Source organism: Asterias amurensis, chromosome 14 (assembly GCF_032118995.1).
Source record: "Asterias amurensis chromosome 14, ASM3211899v1".
Lineage (NCBI taxonomy): Eukaryota > Metazoa > Echinodermata > Asteroidea > Forcipulatida > Asteriidae > Asterias > Asterias amurensis.
The window spans coordinates 12,226,786-12,254,268 of record NC_092661.1 but is presented as its reverse complement, the minus strand read 5'-3'; the positions used below and the strand labels follow the sequence as shown (position 1 = coordinate 12,254,268).

The window sequence follows — 27,483 nt, the reverse complement described above, 5'->3', positions numbered from 1 at the left end:
TTTTGAAGAGAGCGGTATTATTTTGTTTCCCCGTTAAAGGAACACGTTGCCTCGGATCGGACGAGTTGGTCTATAAAAAGCGTTTGTAACCGTTTGTTATAAAATGCATATGGATAGAAAGATCTTTTAAAAGTAGAATACAATTATCTACACAAATTTGCCTCGAAATTGCGTGGTTTTCCTTTTACTTTGCGAACTAACACGGTCGGCCATTTTTTGAGTCCAAAATTAATTGACTCCCATAAATGGCCGACCGTGCTTTGCGAACTAACGCGGTCGGCCATTTATGGGAGTCAAAAATTTGACTCCCACAAATGGCCGACCGTGTTAGTCGACGAGGTAAAAGGAAAACCGTGCATTTTCGAGGCATGTTTGTGTGGATCATTGTATTCTACTTTTACAACACCTTTCTACTCATATGCATTTTATAACAAACGGTTACAAACGCTTTTCAAAGACCAACTCGACCGATCCAAGGCAACGTGTTCCTTGAAGTCTTTTGAGTAATAGCACGGCATTCGGGAACAAGCACACCGCCGTCTATATACACCATAATTTCATGTTGGATTTGCATCGGGGATAAACAATATTAATTTACGTTTTACCTCTTTAAAACCAATGTGTGTTTACGCAGTACTTTCCTGAGCTAGTGGCAAACAAAATCAAAGGCATATTGCATTACGTGGGTGGGATTCGAACCCACGACCTTTGCAAGTCTAAAGGCGGGACTTTTTCACACTTTTAAATTTCCTGCTTCAATGCCAGGGGTTGATTTCACAAAGAGTTAGAACTAGTTATAGTAAGGACTAGTCATAGGAGATATTAAAAAAACAAAGGCTAGTCCTAAAGTCAGGCTCGCCCTAACTCGAGATAAAGCCAGTCTAACATGTAACCCGTTGTTAGAAAAATATTTGAAAACAAAAATTTAACCGAAACTCGAATTGTTTCTCTAAACTGTGCTTTAACCATTAGTTTTACATCGTCAGATGGTTGGCACACACTATTGGAGTCATACCAAGTGTAACATTCAATACACTGGATAATGGTTAATAATAGTACAAAATATTAACAACAACAATTGCACCAATAGTTTACATATATATATATGGTATAAATTCATGGACTAAGGCACTTTAGAGTTGTATTAGTAACAAATTACAAAGCAAAATTATACAACAAATCATTCAAATGTTCACACGATTTCAACAGGTGGTAATTAGGGTTTCAAAGGGTAGACAATCTGCGCGCGTTTCTCTCCGCAATGCCCCTCCATTTTTAACTTCTGCAAAGTAGTTGCTTTTCGCACAAGAAGAAATTCTCATGGGACGCTTGTCTTTTGTTCCTCGTGAGAACACAGTCTCAACCCCCTTTCCGCTTGTCTATTGGTACAGTGTGATACAAACGCGAAACTGATCCAAACACTCATGCGAACAGCAAAATAAATATCAAGGGTTGTTTGCTTGTTATTATCAAAACTACAGAAGAAAAAAGGAAAAAAAAAAGTGGGATCTCCACTCTTATGTTGGCTATATAAAGCGGGTTTTCCTTACAGTTTTTGTTTGTGTTATTTTATTATCTGTTTTTGTTTGATTTGATTTTGATATCATATGGCAATTCCGAAATCAAGGCTTGGGCTCGGGTTCTGGCTTCTGTAAATTTGGAAAACATATGTAATATACAGGTAAGGTGCAGGACTTCCAACAGGCGGATGGCGAATCAGCTGGAACAAAAGGAATGGGTATTGAAAATTCCCTATTAAATCAAACCTCACCATAGCTAGTTACAAAATCGTTTTAAAAACCAACGTCATTCATGACTGCCCTGACTTCAGACCACCAAAAGGCAAGTAGGGACTCAAAGTAAACCTCAACAAGGACACCATCAAGTGGATTGAAGTCTCTAAATTATAAAATTATTACACTCAATCTTCATCTTGATCCAGAGATCAAACGAAAGAAGAAGAAGAAGACCCACAAGCAGCCAGACTAAGGACAGTCACGCTACATGTATGTTGCGATAAGGAGATACCATCAAGCAGCCACATCATTCATGACTGCCCTGACTTCAGACTACCAAAAGGCCAGCAGGGACTTGAAGATCTCGATGAGGATGAGGATATCATCAAAGTGCTTGAAATCACCAAACTACCAATATAATTACACTCAATGTTCACCTTGCTCTAGGGATCAAATGAAAGTAGAAGTAAACCCACAACAGGCCTGTATGCTTCGTTTTTGAAAGGGCAAGGGCACCAAGGCATGTTCTCCTTGGTAAAGGGCACCCTATGAGGAAATCGTAAATTTGTACTGTAGCATTTCAAGGGCACCAAGGCAATGACCAGGGGCCACAGAGGCAATCGCCTTCATTGCCTCCGTGAAGTATCAGGCCTGCCACAAGCAGCCAGACTAAACACAGTCACGCTATGTTCACCTGTGACTTCCCCAACCAGAAACCAATCTGAACCCCTCACTAGCAAACACACAGGTTGCTTCCAGAAGAACTTTTCTCATGCAATATCACTTACCCCGACACAAGCCATATTCAACATGACATTTTGAAAGCAAATACATTCGATGGTTCAACATTTAACCATGGTAACCAGGGTAAAAAAAATCAGCATTCTCATTAGTGTGGGTCAATTATTTGATGACTTTGGATAAAGGCATTCTTCAACTGTACTTTTACAATAATTTTTCAAAATGAGGGATGATGTTCTGTTTGCTTGTATGACACCCCACGCCCACAACCAAAGATAGAGAGTATTGTCTTAGAACTGCTCCTAGCACCCAGAGGGAGGAAGTCCACCACGACAACCAGCACACATACACTCCATGGATGGGTTATTGCACTGTTGTTTGTTTTAGATTTGGTACTCCTTACACTGCCTGTAGTCTAATTGCTCAGAGGGAGTAGGCGTAACTGTTGAACCAGTCTGGACGTACATTTCATCTATCTGCTGCTGTTTAATTATCTCCACCCAGTACTGGAAAATGAGCACACAAATAAAAACCCATTCACATTAGAAAACTAAAATACTGCAAATTAAAACTAACTACGAAGAATTGAATTAAAGAAAAATATATTTAAAGATCGGTATTCAACTTGGTGCATCCCAACAAATGCATAAAATTTAAAATCTATGAAAAATTGAACTCACTTGGTCTTTGAAGTTGTAAGAGAATAATAAACAAAAACATCCTTGTTGCAGTACTTTGTGTGTGCTTTCAGATGCCTAAAACTGACTTCATTATATCAAAATGAAAACACTTTACTGAGACTTTAAAGGGGCACTGTTGTCCTGATCTAAGTGAGCCTATATGGCCAGACACTCAATTCTGATCTCCCACCCAGTAACTGCACACACGCCTGATAACAATGACAGTGCCCTTTAAAGCCTTTGATTGTGATGGTCAGCACGCGCACACATAATACCTGGGGAAGTGTTCATGTTACAAATGTCCAGCCACAAGTAGACTTATGATCGTGAAAATGGCCCTATAAAAACCAGAGACTTATTGCCCTCTGAAACAGTCAAAAATGGATTGAAAATGAATCAAATCATGAAAAAAAAAACTGTTGTAATCCAGTGTTTGGCTACTGTACATGTTGAAGCAAACAATCTGTTAATTTCCCTTGCATGTTATCATCAAACTGACCGACTTTGTTTAATATAAGACTCATCAAGTCAGAAAACACTTGAAAATCATGGCCACTGCAACCAAACAGAATATATTAAAAATATATTGCGGCGTAGACAAGATGTAAATACCAGCAATGGCAACGGAAATCCATAATTTCTTTAATTTCAGAGCTGTTTGGCGGTACAGACCTTCAGAATCTCATTGACAAACAGCATGTCTTACAATTCATTTGCGAAAAAGCAGGCCATACGATTAATTGACAAAAAGCAGACCTTACTATTAATTGACAAAAAGGCAGGCCTTACATTTAATTGAGAAAAAAAAGCTGGCCTAACATCTAATTGACAAAAACAGCTGGCCTTACATTTAATTGACAAAAAAGCTGGCCTAACATTTAACTGACAAAAAAGCTGGCCTAACATTTAACTGACAAAAAAGCTGGCCTAACATTTAATTGACAAAAAAGCTGGCCTAACATTAAATGGACAAAAAAGCTGGCATAACATTTAATGGACAAAAAAGCTGGCATAACATATAATGGACAAAAAAGCTGGCATAACATTTAATGGACAAAAAAGCTGGCCTAACATTTAATGGACAAAAAAAAGCAGACCTAACAAAGTAATTGACAAAAGGCAGAAAACCTCAAAATGAAACTTCAAGAGTGACATTAAAACTCCTTACTTTACCCATCCTGAGATGGATATATGAGAAAAAGGATTAAATGTACACATTATAGTCTGGTATAAGAGCAGAGATAAACCCCCGGAAATCCCTCATCGAGTAAAGTGGACAAGTAAATCCCCCTTGTCAGTAATTAGTGTTGACCCATTAAGGTCCAGTTACACAATATCGTATATTATGACCTGTACATGTACTGGGTGAAACAGCACGAATTGTTTACAATGTACAGTCATATAATACACACGTATATGAATGTATGAGAGGTCTAGAGAGTTCACCCTATTAGGGGCGGGGCCTGAATGAGTGATTGTAAGGGAGGCACTAAAGTAACAGGGGTGTAAGGGGGAGGGGGTGTCAGGGGAGGGTGTGTTACATTATCACATACACTCTAAGGGGTGAAACAGCACAAATTGTTTACAATGTACAGTCATATGTACACGTATGAATGTATGAGAGGTCTAGAGAACTCACTCTATTAGGGGCGGGGCCTGAATGAGTGATTGTAAGGGAGGCACTAAAGTAACAGGGGTGTAAGGGGGAGGGGGTGTTACATTATCACATACAATCTATGGGATGGAACAGCACGAATTGTTTACACTGTACAGTCATTTATTACAACATGTACATGTATAAGAGGTCTAGAGAACTCACCCTACCATGGGCGGGGCCTGAATGAGTGATTGTAAGGGAGGCACTAAAGTAACAGGAGTGTAAGGGGGAGGGGGTGTTACATTATCACATGCACTCTATGGGATGAAACAGCAAGAATTGTTTACAATGTACAGTCATATATTACAACATGTACATGTATAAGAGGTCTAGAGAATTCACCCTATCATGGGCGGGGCCTGAATGAGTGATTGTAAGGGAGGCACTAAAGTAACAGCGGTGTAAGGGGGAGGGGGTGTTACATTATCACATACACTCTATGGGATGAAACAGCAAGAATTGTTTACAATGTACAGTCATATATACACGTATGAATGTATGAGAGATCTAGAGAATTCACCCTACCATGGGCGGGGCCTGAATGAGTGATTGTAAGGGAGGCACTAAAGTAACAGGGGTGTAAGGGGGAGAGGGTGTTACATTATCACATGCACTCTATGGGATGAAACAGCAAGAATTGTTTACAATGTACAGTCATATATACACGTATGAATGTATGAGAGATCTAGAGAATTCACACTACCATGGGCGGGGCCTGAATGAGTGATTGTAAGGGAGGCACTAAAGTAACAGCGGTGTAAGGGGGAGGGGGTGTTACATTATCACATACACTCTATGGGATGAAACAGCAAGAATTGTTTACAATGTACAGTCATATATACACGTATGAATGTATGAGAGATCTAGAGAATTCACACTACCATGGGCGGGGCCTGAATGAGTGATTGTAAGGGAGGCACTAAAGTAACAGCGGTGTAAGGGGGAGGGGGTGTTACATTATCACATACACTCTATGGGATGAAACAGCAAGAATTGTTTACAATGTACAGTCATATATACACGTATGAATGTATGAGAGATCTAGAGAATTCACACTACCATGGGCGGGGCCTGAATGAGTGATTGTAAGGGAGGCACTAAAGTAACAGCGGTGTAAGGGGGAGGGGGTGTTACATTATCACATACACTCTATGGGATGAAACAGCAAGAATTGTTTACAATGTACAGTCATATATACACGTATGAATGTATGAGAGATCTAGAGAATTCACACTACCATGGGCGGGGCCTGAATGAGTGATTGTAAGGGAGGCACTAAAGTAACAGCGGTGTAAGGGGGAGGGGGTGTTACATTATCACATACACTCTATGGGATGAAACAGCACAAATTGTTTACAATGTACAGTCATATAATTATACATGTTTATGAATGTATGAGAGGTCTAGAGAGTTCACCCTAATAGGGGCGGGGCCTGAATGAGTGATTGTAAGAGTGATTGTACATGTATGCTGTAGGGGCGGAGCCTGAGTGATTATGCAGGAGGCACTATAGTAAGTTGGATGGGGGTGTTACATGTACACAATATCACAATACACTTTATGGCTAGGATATAATAGCATGAAATGTTCACATGTAAGTTGTCATATACACAATATGAGAGGTCTAGAGAGTTCACTCTTTCAGGGATGGGTGATTGTGAGGGAGGCACTAGAGTGGGTGGTGTGTTCGGGGGGGGGGGGGTTACACACATGTATATTATAGCACATATTGATATTCTTCAAATGCATTTCTTTAGGACAGAAACTGTCCTGATAGGAATTGCGATTTTGCAACAAATGATTTTAGTGGCAAGATCTTTATCACTGTGTGGCCATCTTGATTTTACCCCATTCCAACTCATGGTAACCAAATGGAGGCTGGACAAAATAATAGTCTGGTGCCATGTTTACGCAGCATTCATTACTGTTATGGAAACAGGGAACATGACCAAGATGTTTTTTATTTATTTTTGTTTAAATGCAAGTCGCCAGACACTAAAGGCCTAAAGGCAACTTCAAGGTGTGGGCTAAAAAAAAAAATTTCCAGAGGCCGTTGCCACCTACTCCTAGGGCTGATACAGGGTTACCTTTACAGTCCATAGGGATATAAGCTTGGGTATCATCAATTCGAAGCCTGGCCGGTAGAGCAGAAAGCACTACCTCCCCAATTTTACTCAGCAAGTGTCACGGCTGGAGATTTGAAACCCACGCTCTGCTGATCAAACACCAGAGCTTGAATCCGATGCTCTTAACCGCTCGGCCATGACACGCGTGATTAAGGTCTTTAACAATGATTTCTCTCATTACATAAACCCAATGGGCATCTGGTGATTGTTGGATCCAGTTTGCTGAAAGTGAACGTGTCTGACTCTAGAATTACTCTCCAGACATTACAAACAGGGTAGGATTAGTTTAACGAGAGTTCACAAGAAACAAATATGACATAATATGCAAAGAAACTTGTGGATTACATCTTTCAGACAAAAGTGAGAGGAGAGTAAGCCAAGCACTTACCCGTATAATATCAGCATCTCCTTCTGCTACACCAAGCTTGCTGAGGTAGACATTAGACTTTGCTAACATTTCACTAATTGTTCCATCATTCCTGCAATACACACCAAAAAAAAACTAAACTTATTCACTTGTTACTTTTACATTTCTTTAATACAGTATATTTGTTATGTGCATTGTTGTTGTCTTTTCCTGAAGTATTAATCTTTTGTATGAAATGAGAGTGGGAGTGTAGTGGCCGAGCGGTTAAGAGTACCGAATTCAAACTCTGGTGTTTCCTGATCAGCAGAGTGTGGGTTCGAATCTCCAGCCGTGACACTTGTGTCCTTAAGCAAGACACATAACATAACATACACATGTGTTGTGTAAACGCATGTAAAAGAACCCAGTGCACTTATCGAAAAGAGAAGGGGTTCGCCCCGGTGTTCTTGGCTGGATTGGCAGCATATTGCGCCACAGCACCTTGTAAACCATTACATGGTGCTAAGGATTAGGTCTTATATCTAAAAATTCACCCCACTCCTTGCAGTAATAATTACCTGGCGCTTTGTATCCTTTGGCAAAAGGCGCGTTATAAATACGGTTAGTATTACATGATTCTCGACAAGTTTGGAACGACCATGAAATCATGTCCTGGCCGCGTAGTTAAGGGCACATATCAGCAGAGTGTGGGTTCGAGGCCAAGTCATGGCACCTGTGTCCTTAAGCTATGCTTTACTATAACTGCTTTGTCATTTGGATGGGACACTAGGTTGAACATGTAGTATACAAATATTGACTGCTTCGAGTGCTATGGTTAAAACTACGACTCCTGAGGTGATCCCCGGAGCGTTCTATTTTCCCGAGGCGAAGCTGAGGGAAAATAGAACGCTCCGGGGATCACCGAGGGAGTCATAGTTTTTAACCATTGCACGAGTAAAAGCAGTCAATATTTGTTTTATAACACCCCAAACATTTCTAAATACTGTACTATTATTATAAAGTTACAGACCTGAATGCTATAGTCCACGGACGACGCGAATACAGATTGCAAACACTTTTACTTACTGTGTTGCATGTAGTGTCGTGCAATCCAAAATGGTTACAGACTATTAATTTTGTCATCCTCGTACGCAACGGACGTCTGGGTACTGCACGCCGTGTGCTAGTCTGTCGGACTAGCGCACGGCACCGTGTGCTAGTCTTCGGACTAGCGCATGGCAAACCGACGCACTATCACACGGCTGTCGTCTAGCAAAACTAAGACATGTCATGTGACGCGCTCTAAACCAATGAGCAGGCAGAATACTTGCAAGGGGTGTTATAATATTGGTTATCTATGGTAGCGCAAAATGTAAAAGAACTCAGAACATAAGAAGTAACTTAAGCGTGGTATTGCTCACATCCTAGGTGATGCAAGCCCTCGTAATTTGACAAATACCAAACCTATGACCATACCTTTAAGCATTATGTAACATGCAGTTGAAGACAATGGTTGTATGACATTGTATATTTATCATGAACTGCACGTTTATGAGCTATATTTTCGAGCATAGTAAGCTAAGCTTTAAATGGTGAACATGGACCAAGAGACAAAGTCAGCCACAAGCATAGAAGACACAAAATACAAAGGTCAATACCAACAGAGACGATCAATTAGTTGAAATAGAGAGGGTATTGGCTATGGGTAGCGAGGAGGCAAGACAACAGGGCCCAATTTCATGGCTCTGCTTACCGCCGAATTCTGCGCTTATGAACATGTTTCCCTACTTACGTGCAAGCGCCAAATGTTTGCGCTAGCCTTGTAAGCGTAGAATGCCTAGTAACATGGAGTACGCACGCGCAGAAGCAAAAATTCGCTGCTAACCCGTGAAATAGGCTTGCCGTAAGCACCGAATTCCCTGCTTCCGTAAGCGCCGATTCTGTGCTTACGGTAAGCAGAGCCATGAAATTGGGCCCTGGTTAACTACCAGACTTACAGACAAGGACAAGCAGGAGAAGATGAAGACAAATCTAGAGGATGAAATCACTTCATTTATGAACACGGCAGAAGAGAGAATGGAAATCGCTGGAGAATGGCTCTCCACCCAACAAGAAGACGATCAGAGACAATCCAAATGTCAAGATGAAACCAATGGTTCTTTTCAGAACCACCCCAACTCATTTAGAGGTTATCGTTACATGGTGTTACTGCAAACCAGGTCACCGTGGTCAAGTGGTTAGACTGCTGAACTTGCAATCACAAGGTTGTGGGTTTGAATCCCCAGCTAACCGCTGATTTCACAATGATTAGATTAAATATTGTCGTCTAGTTACTGAATCACAATTTCTTGATTTGTGCAATTATTCATAGACGTTAAACTAATGTTTGTATGAGAGAGATTGGTTGTTGCCAGCTTGGTGTTTTTATCCCCTTGTGGGAGTTTGCCGAGTTCCCTTGATGGGAAGATAATCTAAACAAACAAAAACCATACTAAGGGAATCAATGTGTGGTGAAGCGGTTTTCACCTAGTGGTTTAATCCCAACGAGGCCTGGTTCTTGATAATTTTACCGAGGCCTGGTTCTTGATAATTTTACCTCCGGTAAACAACTCCTTATAAGGGAATGCTGTGCGCGTTGCGCGTATCACGTGATGTGGCACAACTGTTTCAGCTGTTGCTCTCGACCAATAGTAATGAAGAAACTGTCTTATCAGAACAGGTGCAAGGTCGCGTGTCACACCCATGAACTAACACTTTTTACCGGTCATAAACAAAGGTTTATACACACCCACGTGATGCGCTCTCCACCAATAGGAATAGCGAAACTGTCTGAGGTATTTATGAATATATCATATTTCCACCATGACAAGTTTCAAATCCTACTTAACAAGGGAATGGTTCAGCCTGATGGTGATGATGATGAATGCTCCCATGTTTTTTACAACGGGCAAGCTTTTAAAAAGTCTGAGTTCATATCAAAGTTTGACACTTCTAATCCCTGCCATGTTTATGGAAAAAGCTAAGCAAATGAAAGTCAAGTAGTTTGCTGATGAGGCTTTGAAAGCTCATGAGAAGCTTCTGGGAAAACGAAACAACCTATGTAAGGACCAACCTTGTCGGAACCGTTTTCTTCAGCCCCGTTTTATGGATTTTGGATCTTGGGTAAGTATGAGGTACATGTACAATCATTCAGGAAAAAAAATAAAAGACAAAGAGAACGGCAAAATGAACAAACAATAGTACAGTAACCTATTTACCAACAACGGCGAGTGTACTTTGAATGTCTCTTTATTGATTCAGATTCGCCACTTTTCTATCTTTTTTACAGATTTAAAGGGTCTATGTACTTTTTTTTACTAACAAAAAACACAATGTCCACAGATTTACATTAAACTTACACAGTTTGAAGATTATTATAGTAGAAAGCTTCCCTTGAAATTTTACTAACTGAGGTGCTATAGTTTTTACGAAATGAGTAAAACAAATAATTTCTATCTCAGTTTTAGCATGTACGTGTAAAAACGTATTAACCAGTTATGCTATGGTTTTGGTATAATATCATAACTGAATAATGGGATTTTACATGCTAAAATAATTTTCGTCTCATGAGACGAAAATTATTTTCTTACTTGTTTTACTCATTTCTCAAAAACACCACAACCTCAGCTAGTAATATTTGAAGGGAAGTTTTCCACTATCATTACCTTCAAACCCTGTAAGTTTTATGTAAATCTATGGACATTTTGAAAAGTACTCGAATCTTTTAACACAAGTTTTTGATTTTGGAACTCTTATGGTACTGTATAAATTGTATGGTACTGTATATATTTGGTTTTTGGTATCTATTATTGCCAGGTAGAAACTGTTCTTTAAAGTACTATCTTTCTATATTCTACAACCACAGAGTACAGTAGAATTATCAGATTATTTGGGAGACTTCTCGGTTCTGAAAAGAACTGTCCTGACCTTTAACTACTACCCAGCAAAGGTAGAAAAATCGGACTACTACATTGTACTTTAGCTTATAGGATGGATTTTAACCTATACATTTACTACCGCAGAGTGATTTCTTAGTTGGTCTTAACGTTTTGACTAGCTTGCTCTAGTCATCATCAGGAGACTTGTATGGTGTTGCCAATAAGAGGAAAAACGAGGCCGTTGTGTTATTGTATTTCTTTAAATAAGTTTTTGTTTTTTTCCCGAATGTTTTAGTCCTATATAAATTGAGATGGTCAAGTTGTTGAGATAATGTTTATGCAAGAAGAATAGTTCGCAATATTGGAATACAAACTGAGCTATCTAGCCCTATTTTGGCAACTCCCTGTCCTGTGCAGGTAGATAAAGTGCTTTATAAGAACAGAGTATGGTATTACCTTTAAAGGCAGTGGACACTATTGGTAGTTGTCAAAGACTAGCCTTCACAGTTGGTGTATCTCAACATATGCATAAAATAACACACATGTGAAAATTTGAGCTCAATCGGTCATCGAACTTGCGAGATAATAACGAAAGAAAACAACAACATTATCACACGAAGTTGTGTGCGTTTAGATGGTTGATTTCGAGACCTCAAGTTCTAAACCTGAGGTCTCGAAATCAAATTCGTGGAAAATTACTTCTTTCACCAAAACTATGGCACTTCAGAGGGAGCCGTTTCTCACAATGTTTTATACCATCAACCTCTCTCCATTACTCGTCACCAAGAAAGTTTTTATGCTAATAATTATTTTGAGTAATTACCAATAGTTTCCACTGCCTTTAAAACCGTTAGTGACTTACTCTGGCAGTGGTTGGAATGGTGGTGAGTTGAGCATGAAGGAATGGTGGTATACAAACGCCTTGGCGGCCAACTCGGAGAATATACAATGGATGAAGGCAATGTAGGCTTGGTCACTTCGGAAAGACTTGAAGCTCTTAATGAGTAGATTCAGGTAAGACCCCTGCACAAGATCAAAAACATAAACAATGGTTTGAGAAAAACACACTTGGAAAGTTTCTGGGGTGGATTTCACAAAGAGTTAGGACTAGTCTTATCTCAAGTTAGGACCAGTTACTCGTCCTAACTTAGGACTATCCATGCAATGTATATATCTCCTAGGACTAGTCCTAAGTTAGGACTAGTCCTATCTCTTTGTGAAACCGACCCCTGGTTATGGATCAGCCCTTACCAGGCATGACACTTAGCTCTAAGAAAAAACAGGTAGGAATCTTTATGGAGTACAACCGCTGACCTAAAGTCAAGTGACCTACATTCATAATGGTGTTGGCTTTTATAGACTTCAGGCTGATTATTAACATTTTTGCTGAATTTGTAGAGGGACAAACGATGTTCTTGCATTGCTTCTTCATGGTCTAGAGGCAATGCAAAGGGCATGGGTTTAAATCGCACCCGAGTGGTTTGCCTGTGATTATTTTTTCTCACAGAACTCGGGGAAGTACTGAGTTATACAGTGCTTTATACACGTTGGTGTTAGGGTAAAAAAACAAATTAAGATGACAAAAATATCGGATATCAGATCTAAGAAATATCATGCCTACATTAGAGAGCGACTCAAGAGCACACATGCACTTTTCTAACTGCAAAAAAAAAAAACAATGGCCAATCACACTTACATTATAAGGTGGGGTTGACAACGTGCTGTTGTCGTACTCATAGATGGTAATATGCTTTTGTACAGATGTCGGAATGACTGGCATGGCTGATTTGTGTTTGGCAAGACCGACTAGCTTCATCTGTTTCAGATCAGCTTGGTGCAGTGGACGGGTGTGCCATGGGACGACCAGATGATACTTACTGCAAAGTCAAGAAGGAAATCAAGTTTGTATATTATGTGATATAGCTTTTGTTGTATTGTATTTATTGTTATAGACCTTTCTTTTGCAATGTCACAGCCCGAGATTTGGCCAACTCAGGTTGGAAAACTACGGAAAGCCATAAATGCAAATCAAAAACAAATAGCCGTAGTTTGTAGAAATGTTACAAAACTACAAAACATGTGTTGAACTTGGTCACAACTTTTTTTTTAACAAGACTGATTGTTTAGCTACCATTCGGTCGGCCATGCCAACCGGCGCACTTTGCTTATTAACAATGGAAAGGTCTAAATACATCTAGTAATGAAACCAAGGATGCCTCATAAGTGAACTTGATCACAGTAACTTGAAAGCCGGAAGGAAACCTGTAAATAAGTGTGCATGCTATGTGAACCAGAAACACCAGAGCTAACCCTACACTTCAACGAAAAGTGCTTTGGCTTCTATTTTGTGCACTACCAATCCTGGTACATGGTAGACTGGGACCCTGTCTTCAGTATCCGCAAGGATAAAGACAGGTCGCGGCCGCTAGATCCAGTGATTCCCATTGGATACAATGCACGTGCAGTGACATAGATGCCCAAATAGTCACTGCTCTCAAGTCCGCAATGGAATTTGACTGCGTATCTATTTGTGAAATGACAGAGGTCAGAGGTCAAACTACACGCCGGTTTTGCAATTTGTTTAGCCCGGTCTCTGAATTATTCACGAGCCTCGAAGAATGACGTCAGACTTTTAGGCACGGTACATGGGACCTCTGGCATTATGTCCCATCCAAAGGACAAAGCAATTATTGTAAAAGCATCTTACTCAAGGAAACAAGTGTCATGACCAATACTCGAACCCACACTCTGCTGATCAGAACAGCCAAAGCTTGAGTTTGATTCCTTTTCACCACTCGGCCACCACATGCCAAATGTTGACGATAAAGTAATTACAGACAAGAAACACACAAAAGGGGACCACTTTGCATTCGTCATGGGGCATCATGGTGTAGGGAGGTGGATTCAAGATCTGTAAACTACATAATGTGGGTTCGAATTCTGGCCTGGTCAGTCGAAAGACTTGTCTTGTGTCCTTGTCTTGTGTCTCTCCACCAAGGAGTGGCATCCTTGACGAAATTGGGCCTTGGGTGGATTTCACAAAGAGTTAAGACTAGTCTTATCTCGAGTTACTCGTCCTACTAGCCATACGTTTCAAATATCTCCTAGGACTGGTCGTAAGGACATAGAGCACTAGTCCTAACTCTTTGTGAAATCGACCCGTGGATAATTTTAATTCATCAGTAAGACAGAATCCTCCTCACCTGGAATGGCCTGGAACAAACAACCATAGTGTTCTGATCAGACTAGTGACTTCCCTGTACAAAGAACAAGAAATAAATGTCAGTATAAAGCCAGGGCCAATGTCAAAGAGCTGCTTCTAGAAGTACAGAAAGTAGCTAAGCCTGACAAAAATTATGCCTACCAAAACAAGGTTACAAGCAAAAACACTGTGTCTGTGAATGGTATCTAGTTCATTTCTGCTTAGCAGACAACTGTGTACTAATTTCTGCTTAGCAGCTTTAAGAAATTGGTATCTGACCTGAAGTAAGACTTGAGGCTTTGCTTAGTGCAGGGCTAATGGGTACCCAATCTGCCATATGGACTATTTACTATAAATTTATAAACTGTAATACCTCAACTAAAATCATATCAATATAATCTCAACGAATACGCCAAAAAAGAAAAGGAAAAGAGTGTGATTTTACAATTGATAAGTTGTTCCACCCCTTGTACGTAATCAATTACCGGTATACACTTAAAATACCATAGCATAAATGTACACATCATCATGTCAACGCAAACAAATTGCATCTCCTAAAATTGCATTTATGTTCTAGTGAGATTGAAACTATATAACGTTGTACACATGTGTATCGCTTCAAATAACCGAGATGTACATAAAGCCTAGAGTGTTCACACATAAAAAAGGTGGTGAGGTATGACAATTTTGTGTTGACCATTCTCATGCGAGAAACGACGATGTTGCAAAATTGAGATACAACATTGTCTCAATGATGCGGCAACATGTATTACGACACATTAAGATACACAAATAGAAAAATTAAAGCAAGTGCGTATTTATCAAAAGGGAAGGGGGGAAACAATCCACAAGAAGGGCTGGCAGCTCAAAAATGTTACTGGTCCAGAAATTTTGGGACCTTTTTTAAATGACATAAAATAAATTGACAAGGGGATTATAACAAGCAGGGGTCGAAATTAAGTGTATTTCCATAGTAGTCAGCAGGGCTAGTGACCAATAATTTTTAGTAGCCCTGATTAGATTTTGGTAGCCCAAAAGCCACGTTATGTCATGGTCACGGCTCAAACTTTAAAATACACCAATAACATAGTGATGATGATTTTTGCATTATTATTCAACTAGCCCGTCGGGCTATCAAACTGGAAAAATCAGTAGCCCGGATGTAAATCTGGTAGTCCCGGGCTAGCGGGCTAGTGGCAATTTCGACCCCTGACAAGCATCTTCAAATGATTCAAAATAATGAAGTACACACTTTAACATGGCATATATGGACAAATTAGTATGGCACAGATGCCTTCACATCATAGAGTTATATATAAGAACTAGAGGGCGCACTGGCCTATATACGCGCTACGACATGCGCGCAGGCGGCCATTTTCTAAGCTGACAAAACTGGCATCTCACAGCATGTGTTTGTGCGGCCATTTTGTAAGTTGAACAAACAGCATCGCGTGAGCGTTCAATAAAAAAAACCTCAAACGTGTATTTCATATTCAACGCGCGAGCAGAATGACGCGCTTGTCATCTTGCGGTCCCGTGGCGTTTGTGCACGAAGCATCGCTCGAGCGCCCTCTAGTTCTTATATATAACTCTATGCTTCACATACATTTCATAACATAGCATTTCAAAATTATTATTATTATTACTATTCATGGTTCATTCAATTTGGTTGCCATTGGCAAAAATTACATTGAATTACAAATAAAAACAAATACATACAAAATCTTACAGCAAAATGTACAACAGAAGTATAGAATGAAAGTTTAGTTAAAGTGAATAAAATAATGTAAAAATCTCACAAGAAATCAAGTGTAACAGATAGAATAAAAAGGAGGAGTGGAACGCACAATTAAACATGTGTATGCCCACTAAAACAAAGATATAGTAGCAACAAATAATAAAGCAATGGATAAATGATTTTTATGTGACGTCGTTATCTTTTCGATGACTGTAAAAAAAAAAAAAAATGGGCTGACGTTTCAACCCTCGCAGAGTTTTTTTCTCAAGCAGCCTTAGAAAAAATCTTTGAAACAACAGGCCACTAATTATTTTTCTTGCATTCATTAAAAAAGGTCCTTTTGATCGGTTAACAGTTTGCAACAGCTATTTCTATTTTCTCCTTTAGATAACTGTTACTAGTGCCAACTTTGAAATGATAAGATTGAAACAAATACTCAAAGATTAGGTTTAACTTACTTTTCAAAGCGCGGGTGAGATAGAACCACGACAGGTCTACCAGAGAGTAGTGCATAGACAAGATGAATGGCAAATGTGTACTGACCGATAATGTTACGAACACCAGACCCTGCAATAGACAGACACCATAACAAACTAAATCACTCAACCCTAACATCAGATCAAGGTCCATCCACCACAGCAAGTAAAGTCTGGTTCATACTTCCTGCGAATGCTTCGTGCGATGCAAATTTCATTGCGTCACAAAGGGAAATGGAGCGCGTACCGATTGTTGTGTCACCAAAATTCGCTACGCATTCGCATTCGCAGGAAGTATGAACCAGGCTTTAATGCATACAAATTGTACTGTACACAGATTCTCTGTACTTTTATGGAATAACAGAGCACATGGTCAACCCTCCTACTGTTTAACCACTAAATTCAGTGGCGTATGAAAGATGGCAGCAATCAAAAGGATATCTTGCGGTGACTGTAACTACACAATACTCAGTCAACCCTCTTACTGTCTGACCAGTCAATATCATCTCAGTGGTTTTGATTGATCGGTGGTGAATGAATCTACATTGTAAAGTCAACCATCCTACTGTCTGGCCATTCAATAGCGTCCACTCACTTTTGTTTTGAACAATAGCTAAAACTTGCCGGCCTGCATAACAATTAATGCTGTGAATGCATCTATACGCTACTAATTACACACAGGTACAGTGAGCTCCGTACGCAAATGGACCACCACGCTTTTAAAGCCATTGGACACTTTCGGTAAACAGTATTTTCCAAAGGCCCACACCTCGTGTATCACAATTTATATATAAAATAATAAACCTGCGAAAATTTAGGCTCAATCGGTCATCGGAGTCGGGAGAAAATAACGGGGGAAACCCACCCTTGTTTCCGCATGTTTCGCCGTGTCATGACATGTGTTTACAGTAAATCCGTAATTCTCGCTATCGAGAATTGATAATTGTTTTAGTGTTTTCTCAAAAAGTAAAGCATTTCATGAAATAATATTTCAAGAGAAGTCTTTCACCATTACCTTCTGTAAGCCCTGTAAGTTATTTGTAAGTCTGTGAACTTTTATTTTGTTTGCTGTTCCGAATGTGTATAATGGCTTTAAACCACACACCTGAATGGATTCAATTGGTTGGTCAACTCGCTGGAAAATGGTATCTAGAGTGGGAGGAATGATGGTCAGCTGTCCGAACCCAGTCAATACTAACCTGGCAAGCACGTATTGAAGCTGTTGATTCTACTGGCATAGCTTCCTACAGATACTTTCTGATGTCTCCTGACGATGTACGAATCAGAACACGGTGGAGGATTCACAGAATCTGGGACTGAAGCAAAAGAATGCAAACATTATTGGATGTATTAGGATAAGAATAGCGCATAAAAGCGCCCACAGCCCATCGAGGAAGAGTAGGGGCAGACCCAAAAGTTTCTGGTCCACATAGCAAGCACCCTTGTTTACATGTTTTCTATGGCTTGCGAGCTACATGTACAGTGATTAAGTTCACTTACGTTCAGGCATCCTTGGCTTCATTATCAGAAAAGTATATTATTAATTTAAAGAAAATAATTACCTTGTGAAAGATCACCCCCGCAGGATGAGGTAGATGGAGAGTTGGAATCTGCCGTAGCATCATGAGCTGCAACTTCTCCTGCTGAAGCGGCATCATCGACTTCATCCGAAGGGGTGTGCACTACTCGGTTGTAGTACTTGTGCCGATGTGCGGGTGAGGCTGACATGTCTGGAGGAAGTTATACAAAAAAACAATTTATTTGCATTTGAGAGAATCAATGCGGACTACTAAGACATATTTTTAAGCTTTTATGATTTATGAGACTGATTTATGTAGGGTTTACACGGTGCTATGGTGCTCTCGGCAGCCTCTGCCAGAAACACCAGGACGAACCCCTTCTTGTAGTGACAAGTGCACTGGTTTCTTTTTGTACATTACACAACCACAGGACGAACAGTTTAGAACCCATCCAAAGGAAAAGGCAATTATGGTTAAGTAACTTGCTTAAGGACACAAGTGTCATGACCAGAACTCAAACCCACATTCTGCTGACCAGAAACGCCAACGCTAGAGTCCAGTGCGCTTGACCACTCCCCCACGACACACCACAGGCCTACATAGAAAGACTATACAACAGACCTGGAATTACACCTTAGAAAGGGCAAGGCCAATTCCATAATAATAATAACAATAATAGTGGCTTCTCATATAGCGCTCGGGTCCGTCACGCAGTGACGCTCATGGCGCTTCAACATTATTATCCCTGGTCACTGGGCCTTAAATCATTCCTTAAACCATCTCAGCTCCCTGGGGAGTATACAGCCTGTGCCGCCGAAATATGTAGCAAGGCTAATCAATCACAAGAACCAACTCTGCCCTCACAGGTACCCATTTACCCCTGGGTGGAGAGAAGCAATTATAGTGAAATGTCTTGCTCAAGGACACAAGTGTCACGACCGGGATTCAAACTCACACTCCGCTGAACAGAATCACCAGAGCTTAAATTCGGTGCTCTTATCCGCTCGGCCACGACACCCCCAGTTTGCAAAGGTCACTTCCATTGGAACATCTTAAAGTGTTTGGGAAAATGTTGAAAGGGCACCAAGGCCAAGACCAGGGGCACCAAGGCCATGGTCTCTATGGCCTTCATGTAATTCCAGGGGTGGATTTCACAAAGAGTTGGGACTAATCTTATCTCGAGTTAGGACCAGTTACTCGTCCTAACTTAGGACTACCAGTGCAATTTGTACATCTCCTAGGACTAGTCTTAAGTTAGGACTAGTCCTAACTCTTTGTGAAATCGACCCCAGGCCTGCTACAACTTAGTCCTATTCGAAAGAGAAGTTCTAACCTGTCGATGAGGAATACTCGGATTCTCTTGAAGCGAAATCCAGATCCAGCCAGGAGCCGTCGTCTGATGCGATCATTAATCCGTTACCCGTAAGTTTCTTTGGGATACTTGTTACCTCCTCGTCCTCGCTGCTCTCATCGGGACTCTCATTCACGTCATAGTACAGTGATCTGAGCAATGAGAGGACAAACAGTGATTACTGTGATCAGAATCTACACAGAGCCCTCGTGTGGTGCTTGGTTTAATAGTGTAGCATCAGTGTATAAAAAGCTGTTGATTTTGTTTAAGGGGAAAGTTCACCTTTGGTTTTTAAAAACTATGCCTCTATTTATTAGGCAATGGTTTGAAGTTAAATGTACATGTAGCATGTCTGGATTTCCTTTATTAAAAAAAAAAAAAAAAAAAAACCTCAAGTAAAAACCAACTTCGTGGCTCTTTTGGTAACAAGTGATATCACAAGTTACGTACAAGGTCTATTACAATGCAGAGAGTATGCTACAACAACGGTGAAACTCCATTAAATCAACAGCCACCACATAAAGACCAGCCTTTTGTCAAGGCCACCGTGGCATGGACAGCTCCATTGCTATCCCAAGCTACTGGGAGGGCAACATCGCATTAATCGCATTTTACAACTCATTTTTCGGTTTCTTATGATTGTCTATATAAATCTTGACTTTTGCTACCATATCAAACATATACGCCTTTCTTAATATTTATGCATGAGGTACGTCACAATGCTGATCCAAAACGAGGCGATGGGCGCAGCCACTGCAAGTGATGGGGGACATGCGCCCATAGCCTCATTTTGGGTAAGAGTTATGACGTCATGCATAAATATCAAGAGGGGCGTATCAGAAGCAACGGGGTCAGCGGGTCAGCATACATTAACAAACTATGCACACTGCCTGTGAAAACAGCAATCACCCACCTTGCATTCGTTTATAAAATGCTTATGGGAAAGTCAGCGCCTTTATTGGTTTATTGTGTTCAGTACTTTGCATACAAGTTTTGATTAATGCGCGTTTCATACTTCCTGCGAATGCGAATACGAAGTGAATTTGACGTCACAACCCTCTTTTCGCAGCGGAATTCGCAAGTGAGTTGAGCACGGGGCAACTCAGTGCGAATTTCGTTGCAAATTTGTGACGTCAACATTCGTATCACATTCGCATTCGCAGGAAGTATGAACCGGGCTTATTGCGCATTTCATAGAACGGCCACACAACTCCTGAATGTGGTCTCCTCTTCCAGTCGCTCAGGTATCACCTTGATAAAAAGGCTACTGAAAGCGAGTACTTACTCCATTGATGCGTATGCAGTACCAGGCACAAACTTGGCTTCAAAGCTAGATGAGTGTAACTTAGACAACACTCTCTCCTCAAATGATGGACTACTCGCTGCGGGCGATGTATTCTAAAAAGGAGCAAAGATTTGCAGAGTAAGTAACTTTGAATTCCCAGAGAATCTGAGTGAGAATTTACCTCTTTTTCAAAAACTACATTAATTCAGAGGGAGCCGTTTCTCACACCTTTTACACTACAGCTCTCGTTACCAAGTAAGTTTTTATGCTTATAATTATTTAGAGTAACTACCAATAGTGCCTTCAAGCGTCGAAAGCAGCTAAGCCCAAAACAATTCAATAATTATGTTTACTAGAGGTTATTTGTAATTTTGTTTCAACTGGACAGATATTTACAGTATCTTAGTTCTGAACTTGGATGTTCATCTGAAACACCTCATAACAATTATTATTAGACTTCATACCATGTTCTGTTTAAGCGTTGTCCAGCAGTGCCTGCCTGCGTTGTACTCATCATGAAAACTTCCATTCACACACTGCCTGTATCAGGACAATTAAAACAACAAAGTGCAATCGTAAAAGTCTTATCAGATTTCAGTTTTCATCAAATCTTTCACCGTTAGTCTCAAGTCAAGTCTAAAGTCTTTGGGATCAAGTCTCAAGTCTCTTGGATCAAGTTTCAAATCATTGGGATCGATCAAGTCTAAATTTTTTGGAGTCAAGTCTCAAATCAAGTCTTAAGTCTGCAGGATTAAGTATCAGGTCTTTTGGATCAAGTTTGAAGTTTTTTTGATCAAGTGTCAAGTCAAGTTCTAAGTCTTTGGAATCAAGTCTCCAGTGTCAAGACGCAAATCTTTGGGATCAAGTCTCCAGTGTCAAGTCCCAAGTCTTTGGGATCAAGTCTCCAGAGTCAAGTCCCAAATCTTTGTGATCAAGTCTCTAGTCAAATCCTAAGCATTGGCATGAGGACTAAGTGTCAAGTTCTTGGGATTAAGACTCAAGTGTTAAGTTGCAAGTCTTTAAGAGTTAAAGCCTCATAATACACACTCACTTAGTTAACACAAACTAAACATACGGAAGGTACATGTAGGTGTGATTGAAATAAATGAAGACAAATTGTAAAGCTTGAACCACTGCATTAAAATTGATGAAATGAAACACTTACATATCAACAAGATGCACAAAGTTGGTAGTAATAGACCTGCCGATAGTAAGCAGAGATGACGCTGGCTCTACTAGCCTGGACTCTCTCCTCTCCATATGTAAAACTACATAATTACGACTCAAATGCTACCAAAATAAAATAAAAACATCCAAATATAGGGCAAGACAATGTTAAAGAAAAGTGTTTTTTCCTTCAAAATTTTGGGTGGCTGGGTCAAAAGAAATAACTGAAAGCCAAAGTTGAGTTTTTACACACAAAAATATAGTACGGGGTTTGGTCCTCGGTTGTAGCATAATTATAAGGTTTTTTTGAGCAAGACATTTAAATCATTGAAACATTTGTGAAAATGGGAAATTAATAACACAACCTGCTTCCTGAGCACTATTTACATTGTATATGGTGTGCAAAACATTGTCAGATTTTTCAATTCTTGAAAACACCAAATATGTAAAAATGTATTTGCAAAGAGTGAAAATGCAATTATGGCAATAGTAAGAAAGCAATAAAGAAATTGTGAAAATGCAAATAAAACAATTGTAAAAATACAATGTAGTCAATCATGAAAATGCAATCATAAGTCAATTGTGAAATTGCAATTATAAGTCAATTGTGAAATTGCACTTATAAGTCACTGTGAACGAGCAAATAAGTCAACTATGATAATGCTATTAAAGTCAACTTAGGTCAAAAAAACAACTAAATCAATAATGAAAATGCATATAATAGAGACAAAGTGTAAACATACAATTATGTCAATTGTAAAAATGCAAAGTGAATTGTGAATGCAATTAAGTCCATTGAAAAAATGCATTTAAGTCAGTAGTACGAAATTAAAGTTAAAAGTCGTTTATGAAAATGCAATTATGTATTAAAAGTTAAGTTTGATAATGCAATTTGTAAGTTCACTGTGGAAATGCAATTATACGTAAATTTAGAAAATGCAACTAGAACATTCGTGAGACAAATGTAAAAAGGCAATTATGACAATTGTGAAAACGCAACAAAGTCAACTGTGAAAATGCAATTATAAGACAATTGTAAAAGTGTAATACAATGCAATAGATGCAGAAAACTTGAAAGTACATTTCAATAAAATATGAAAACACCATGGCGTACTTACATGATGTATTTTGCGAACGCTGTTCAGCCCAGCTTTGTACCCCCAGCCACACAGCTCGTGAAGAGTCCGCAGTCTTATATCAAACTTCCGGAATCCATCCACCCGGATCATCTGTGGGACGTGCTGCGTATCCGTCTCTAAGGATGACGTCAGATCAACGATGCTATCACAAGTACTGACTAGGAGGTAATGGGACGCAAGAACGAAGCTTGAGAAATTGAAGTGTTACTAAAAAGACGAGCAAAGTATACTGTTCGAAACGTCAAGACCAAACCGGCTCTTTTCAGAGCCACCACTCCTTCAAAAGAGATTTTAATCATGGTTGTACCCGCAAGTTCACTATTCGTATTTATATTTATAGATACTCTTAAAACGTTACTGTTAGGAAAGGGTCATGAAAAGCTCATACATTAAAGACACTAGTAACTCAGTTTTCTCACTTGGTGTATCTCGACATATGCACAAAATAACAAACCTATGGAAATTTGAACTTAATTAACAATGGAAGAAAAAACACCCTTGTCACACGGAGTTGTTTGCCCTTAGATGCTTAAGTTTGAGACCTGAAAATCAAATTCTGAGGTTTCAAAAACAAATTCAAATATTTTAGTGAGAAATAACTTATTTCTTGAAAACTTTGTTACTTCAGAGGGAGCCACTTCTCAATGTTTTATACTATCAACATCTCTTCATTGAGTAGGTTTTTATGCTAACAATTATTTTGAGAAATTTTTTTTTTATCCAGTGCATTTTTTCTATAGTCCTTAAACTGCCTCAAACCGCCAAGAAGTTTGACAGTACAGTTGAGTAAACTTCTATGCACAACTTTTCGTGTCTCCCAAGTTTATGTTACACACAAATAATATTTCTTCATTTGATTTGATCTGTCTTATGCTTTGACCTCAAATGATCAATATGGTGAAGGAAATCAGGGAGAAATTTAAAATTACATAAAACATAATAGGGAGAAGATGCTTTCTAACATTGTTTAAACAAAAGGCAATTAAACAACTCTTACTTCTCTTCATTCTTCTCTGATTTGATTGCACCACCAATTTGTCGTCTCCATCGCTATGGTAACCTTCCTCGTGGACGCTGGTTGGGTATCTGTGTGCTCTGGATTTGGCTAATCTCTGAGTAGTCGCTAATTCTTCTAATCTACGAAACCTTGCCTCAAGCTTCGGATTCACCTGTAAAAAATTGTGACAATACAAACAAATTAGGGTTGAACGAAGACAATTTGACTAGAGCAGGATTTCAACCCCCTGAAATTGAACCCCCTGAAAAAAGAAATTGACAAAATAGGTAGATCGGCAAAATAATCCACAGGTCGTTGGTTATACTCCCGCTCTAGTCTATTCATCTTATACTATGAACAGATCGACATTGCTCACGACCAATTAAGTTTTTATGCTAACAATTACATATTGAGTACTTAACAGGGGCCAATTTCATAGAGCTGCTTAAGCAAAAAATTTGCTGAAGCACGAAAATAGCTTGCTTATTTTACACATGTTATTGGCAAAAATTTCATGCCACATACATTGCTTGTGACTGGTATTTAGCTATTGTTTACTTAGCAAAACAACTGAGTGGAGTATTAGCTGGTAATCTGATTTTACGAAGCAAGGATTGTTTTGCTTAAGCAAATTTTTGTGCTTAAGCAGCTCTATGAAATTGGGCCCAAGTGTCCAGTGTCTTTATTGTTGCAGGTGTCACAAAAAGCATGGTGGTGCGCCAAGCAGTAGTTTCTGCTTAACAGCTTTAAGAAACTGGGGCACAGACATGCCAGAACACAAACGCTTGAATCCATAACACCTTTTCTCCATGCATTTGCATTTGTTATATGTATGCATTTGTAACCAATACAGAACCGATGTTTGGAACTGGAAACCCTTAGAACAAAAAAGGTGTATTTACCAACTCTGGGGCCACGGTTCGCAGGATGTCATCCACTTCATCTAGCCCCTTCTCCAATGTCTCCACCTGCTGGTGTAGCTTCTGCTTTGCTCGGGCGTCTTGACAGAGAGGTGAGCCCCGCTCAGATGTGATCTCATCGTCATGATGCTGAGGTGGATGCTGAAGTGATACATTCCCTGAGAGATCGCAGAATGGGGTTAGAAACAAGTAAATGACATAAGTTTAAAACACCATGAAAGAGAAAATAAAAGTAGCTGTTGCAGGGTGTCGTGGCCAAGCGGATAAGAGCACCCAACTCAAGCTCTGGTGATTCGGTTCAGCAGAGTGTAGGTTTGGGAGTCGTGACATTTTGTGTCCCTGAGCAAGACACTTACATGTAACTACGTGCTTCTCTCCATCCAGGGGTAAATGGGTACCTGTGAGGGCAGAGATAGTTTTTGTGATTGATTTAGCCGAGGAGCGCATATTATTGCTGCACAGGCTGTATACTCCCCAGGGAGCTGAGAAGGTTTTAGGAATGATTCAAGGCACAGTAACCAGGGATAATAATGTGAAGCGCTTTGGGACGCCCTTCGGGTGTGAAAAGTGCTATCTAAAAACTGACCATTATTATTATTATTAGTATAAATGCAAAAACTTGATCTCCATAAGGTTGTGAATATTAAATCTATGGTTGCAATGAGTCCCCACTTTACCTATTGTAAAATGGATGTCAGCTTTCCGTCGCTCCAGATCTCTCTTGAATAGACAATGATTCCCATAGCGGAAGGATTCACTGACTTTGCTAAACTTCTTGGACAGCCATGCCAAATTCCGGATGATTTTCCTACACGTTGAGAGAAAAGCAAACAACAACAATGAAAAATCGTGTTTGTCTCTTGAAGACGAGCTGACTACACTGTTAAAAAATGTGAAGACCCTATCGGTTCTTCTCGGTTCTTCTCAGAACCAACAGTTCTCACCAAAAGAATTTTGATACATGGTTATTCCCGCACGTCTACTATATAGTTTTGCTACATCTTGTTAATATTCAAAATGTACTCCTTCTTCACTACCAATATGCCCCAACTTGAACCGGTACACTTGTGTTTATACGTACAACTGTTGCGAACCAGACCACAGAAGGTTACACTTGTAACTAACCCAATTTAGTATACATCCGCCAACACCTTTTTCTAATGTTTTTTGGGGTTGAACAAAGAATTGACTAAAGTGGGATTCGAACCAACGACCTCCGGATTAACGTGCCGGCGCTCTACCAACTGAGCTATCTAGCCCTATATTGCAGTGTCCCTACATGTATTTTGTCAATATCTTTGTTCGTTTGTTCTGTAACTTGTTCATGCACCCATACGTTCCGCTGTAAAGCGTGCACTCTCTCATGTCTGAGAAACTCCAACGTAAGCAGGTACTCATGACTGAGCAAATCATTTTACCAGACATTATTCAAATCAAACATAGCTTATAAGGACATGGCCTCAAATCAAGGAAACTAACCTTTTATCTGATGAGATGTACGCAATGCAAAATGGTCGGACATACCCCCTGGCAATGATATCATACAAGGTGAAATGGTGCACCTGGAAATAATGGGGAAGACAACCATGAAAAAAAAAGTGTTATGTATTAAGCCTATACATACGCACCAGTGAGTACAGCACTTGATATACTAACCAAAAAAGTAGGGTTGTGCGTTTACGCACTTTCCTAAACAACTAGGCAACTATAAATATAAATATTAACAGTAAACTTGCTCTTAGTTTAACAGAACATGCTACTCACCTTTAAAACGAAAATAATAAACACCCTTGCACAAAGTTGGTTGCTTTCAGAGGCCTTAACAAGACTTCATTCCTGAAGTCATTTTCCCCTTCAAAAACTTTTTGTACTATCAACAGTTCTCCGTTGCTCGTTACCAAGTAAGATTTTGTGCTAATATTTGTTTTGAGTCTTTACCGTAAGTGTCCATTGCCTTTAACCAGTATACTTGTTAAACATCCCAACTCTAAAACTATTTTGCAATCTTTCCACTTGGCAACCAATATGAAATGCTGTCTTATACCATGTATGTTAATTTAAGAAATAAGAAAATTCTCACATATGCGAAGGCGGATTCTTTTGGCTCTTCCAACACGACTCCAGTATCCTCAACCAGCGTGAATGAACCACTACAAAATAATATACAAAGAGCAAATACTCAGCATTGAAGATTCTAAACGGCTGTTTAGCTCGTCTCGTATTTGTAAAGCAAACCTCATCAGCATCCACACCAGAATACAGGTTGTTTGAACATGGAGTTAGATATAGACGTGTTACATACTAGACCACCGCTGCAGTGTACCTGCTGCTAAAATATAGGCAGGCCTGATACTTCACGGAGGCAACAAAGGCGATTGCCTCCGTGTCCCCTGGTCATTGCCTAGGTGCCCTTGAAATGCTCCAGTACAAATTTGCAATTTCCTCATAGGGTGCCCTATACCAAGAAGAAAATGCCTTGGTGCCC

At 39.8% G+C, this 27,483-nt stretch overlaps 1 protein-coding gene across 2 annotated transcripts in view; it reads right to left on the bottom strand.

The window, feature by feature from the left end:
* Positions 1 to 415: 415 nt before the first annotated feature.
* LOC139946784 (guanine nucleotide exchange protein smcr8a-like) overlaps positions 416 to 27,483 on the bottom strand; it is a 32,192-nt gene continuing 5,124 nt past the window's right edge. Inside the window, exons 4-22 of one of the 2 annotated variants that reach the window (XM_071944480.1) lie at positions 27,079 to 27,148; positions 26,478 to 26,560; positions 25,676 to 25,806; positions 24,981 to 25,156; positions 24,079 to 24,250; positions 23,061 to 23,239; positions 21,941 to 22,065; positions 21,240 to 21,315; positions 20,776 to 20,888; positions 19,473 to 19,642; positions 18,182 to 18,349; positions 17,819 to 17,935; positions 16,602 to 16,710; positions 14,407 to 14,460; positions 12,900 to 13,080; positions 12,066 to 12,226; positions 10,399 to 10,443; positions 7,329 to 7,419; positions 416 to 2,983 (exon numbers count right to left, since the gene is read on the bottom strand). In XM_071944480.1, the coding sequence (XP_071800581.1) occupies positions 2,861 to 2,983; positions 7,329 to 7,419; positions 10,399 to 10,443; positions 12,066 to 12,226; positions 12,900 to 13,080; positions 14,407 to 14,460; positions 16,602 to 16,710; positions 17,819 to 17,935; positions 18,182 to 18,349; positions 19,473 to 19,642; positions 20,776 to 20,888; positions 21,240 to 21,315; positions 21,941 to 22,065; positions 23,061 to 23,239; positions 24,079 to 24,250; positions 24,981 to 25,156; positions 25,676 to 25,806; positions 26,478 to 26,560; positions 27,079 to 27,148 (2,344 nt within the window). In that variant the 3' untranslated portion in view covers positions 416 to 2,860. The remainder of the gene's footprint in view (positions 2,984 to 7,328; positions 7,420 to 10,398; positions 10,444 to 12,065; positions 12,227 to 12,899; positions 13,081 to 14,406; positions 14,461 to 16,601; positions 16,711 to 17,818; positions 17,936 to 18,181; positions 18,350 to 19,472; positions 19,643 to 20,775; positions 20,889 to 21,239; positions 21,316 to 21,940; positions 22,066 to 23,060; positions 23,240 to 24,078; positions 24,251 to 24,980; positions 25,157 to 25,675; positions 25,807 to 26,477; positions 26,561 to 27,078; positions 27,149 to 27,483) is intronic. The other variant, XM_071944481.1, reaches the window with a different exon arrangement.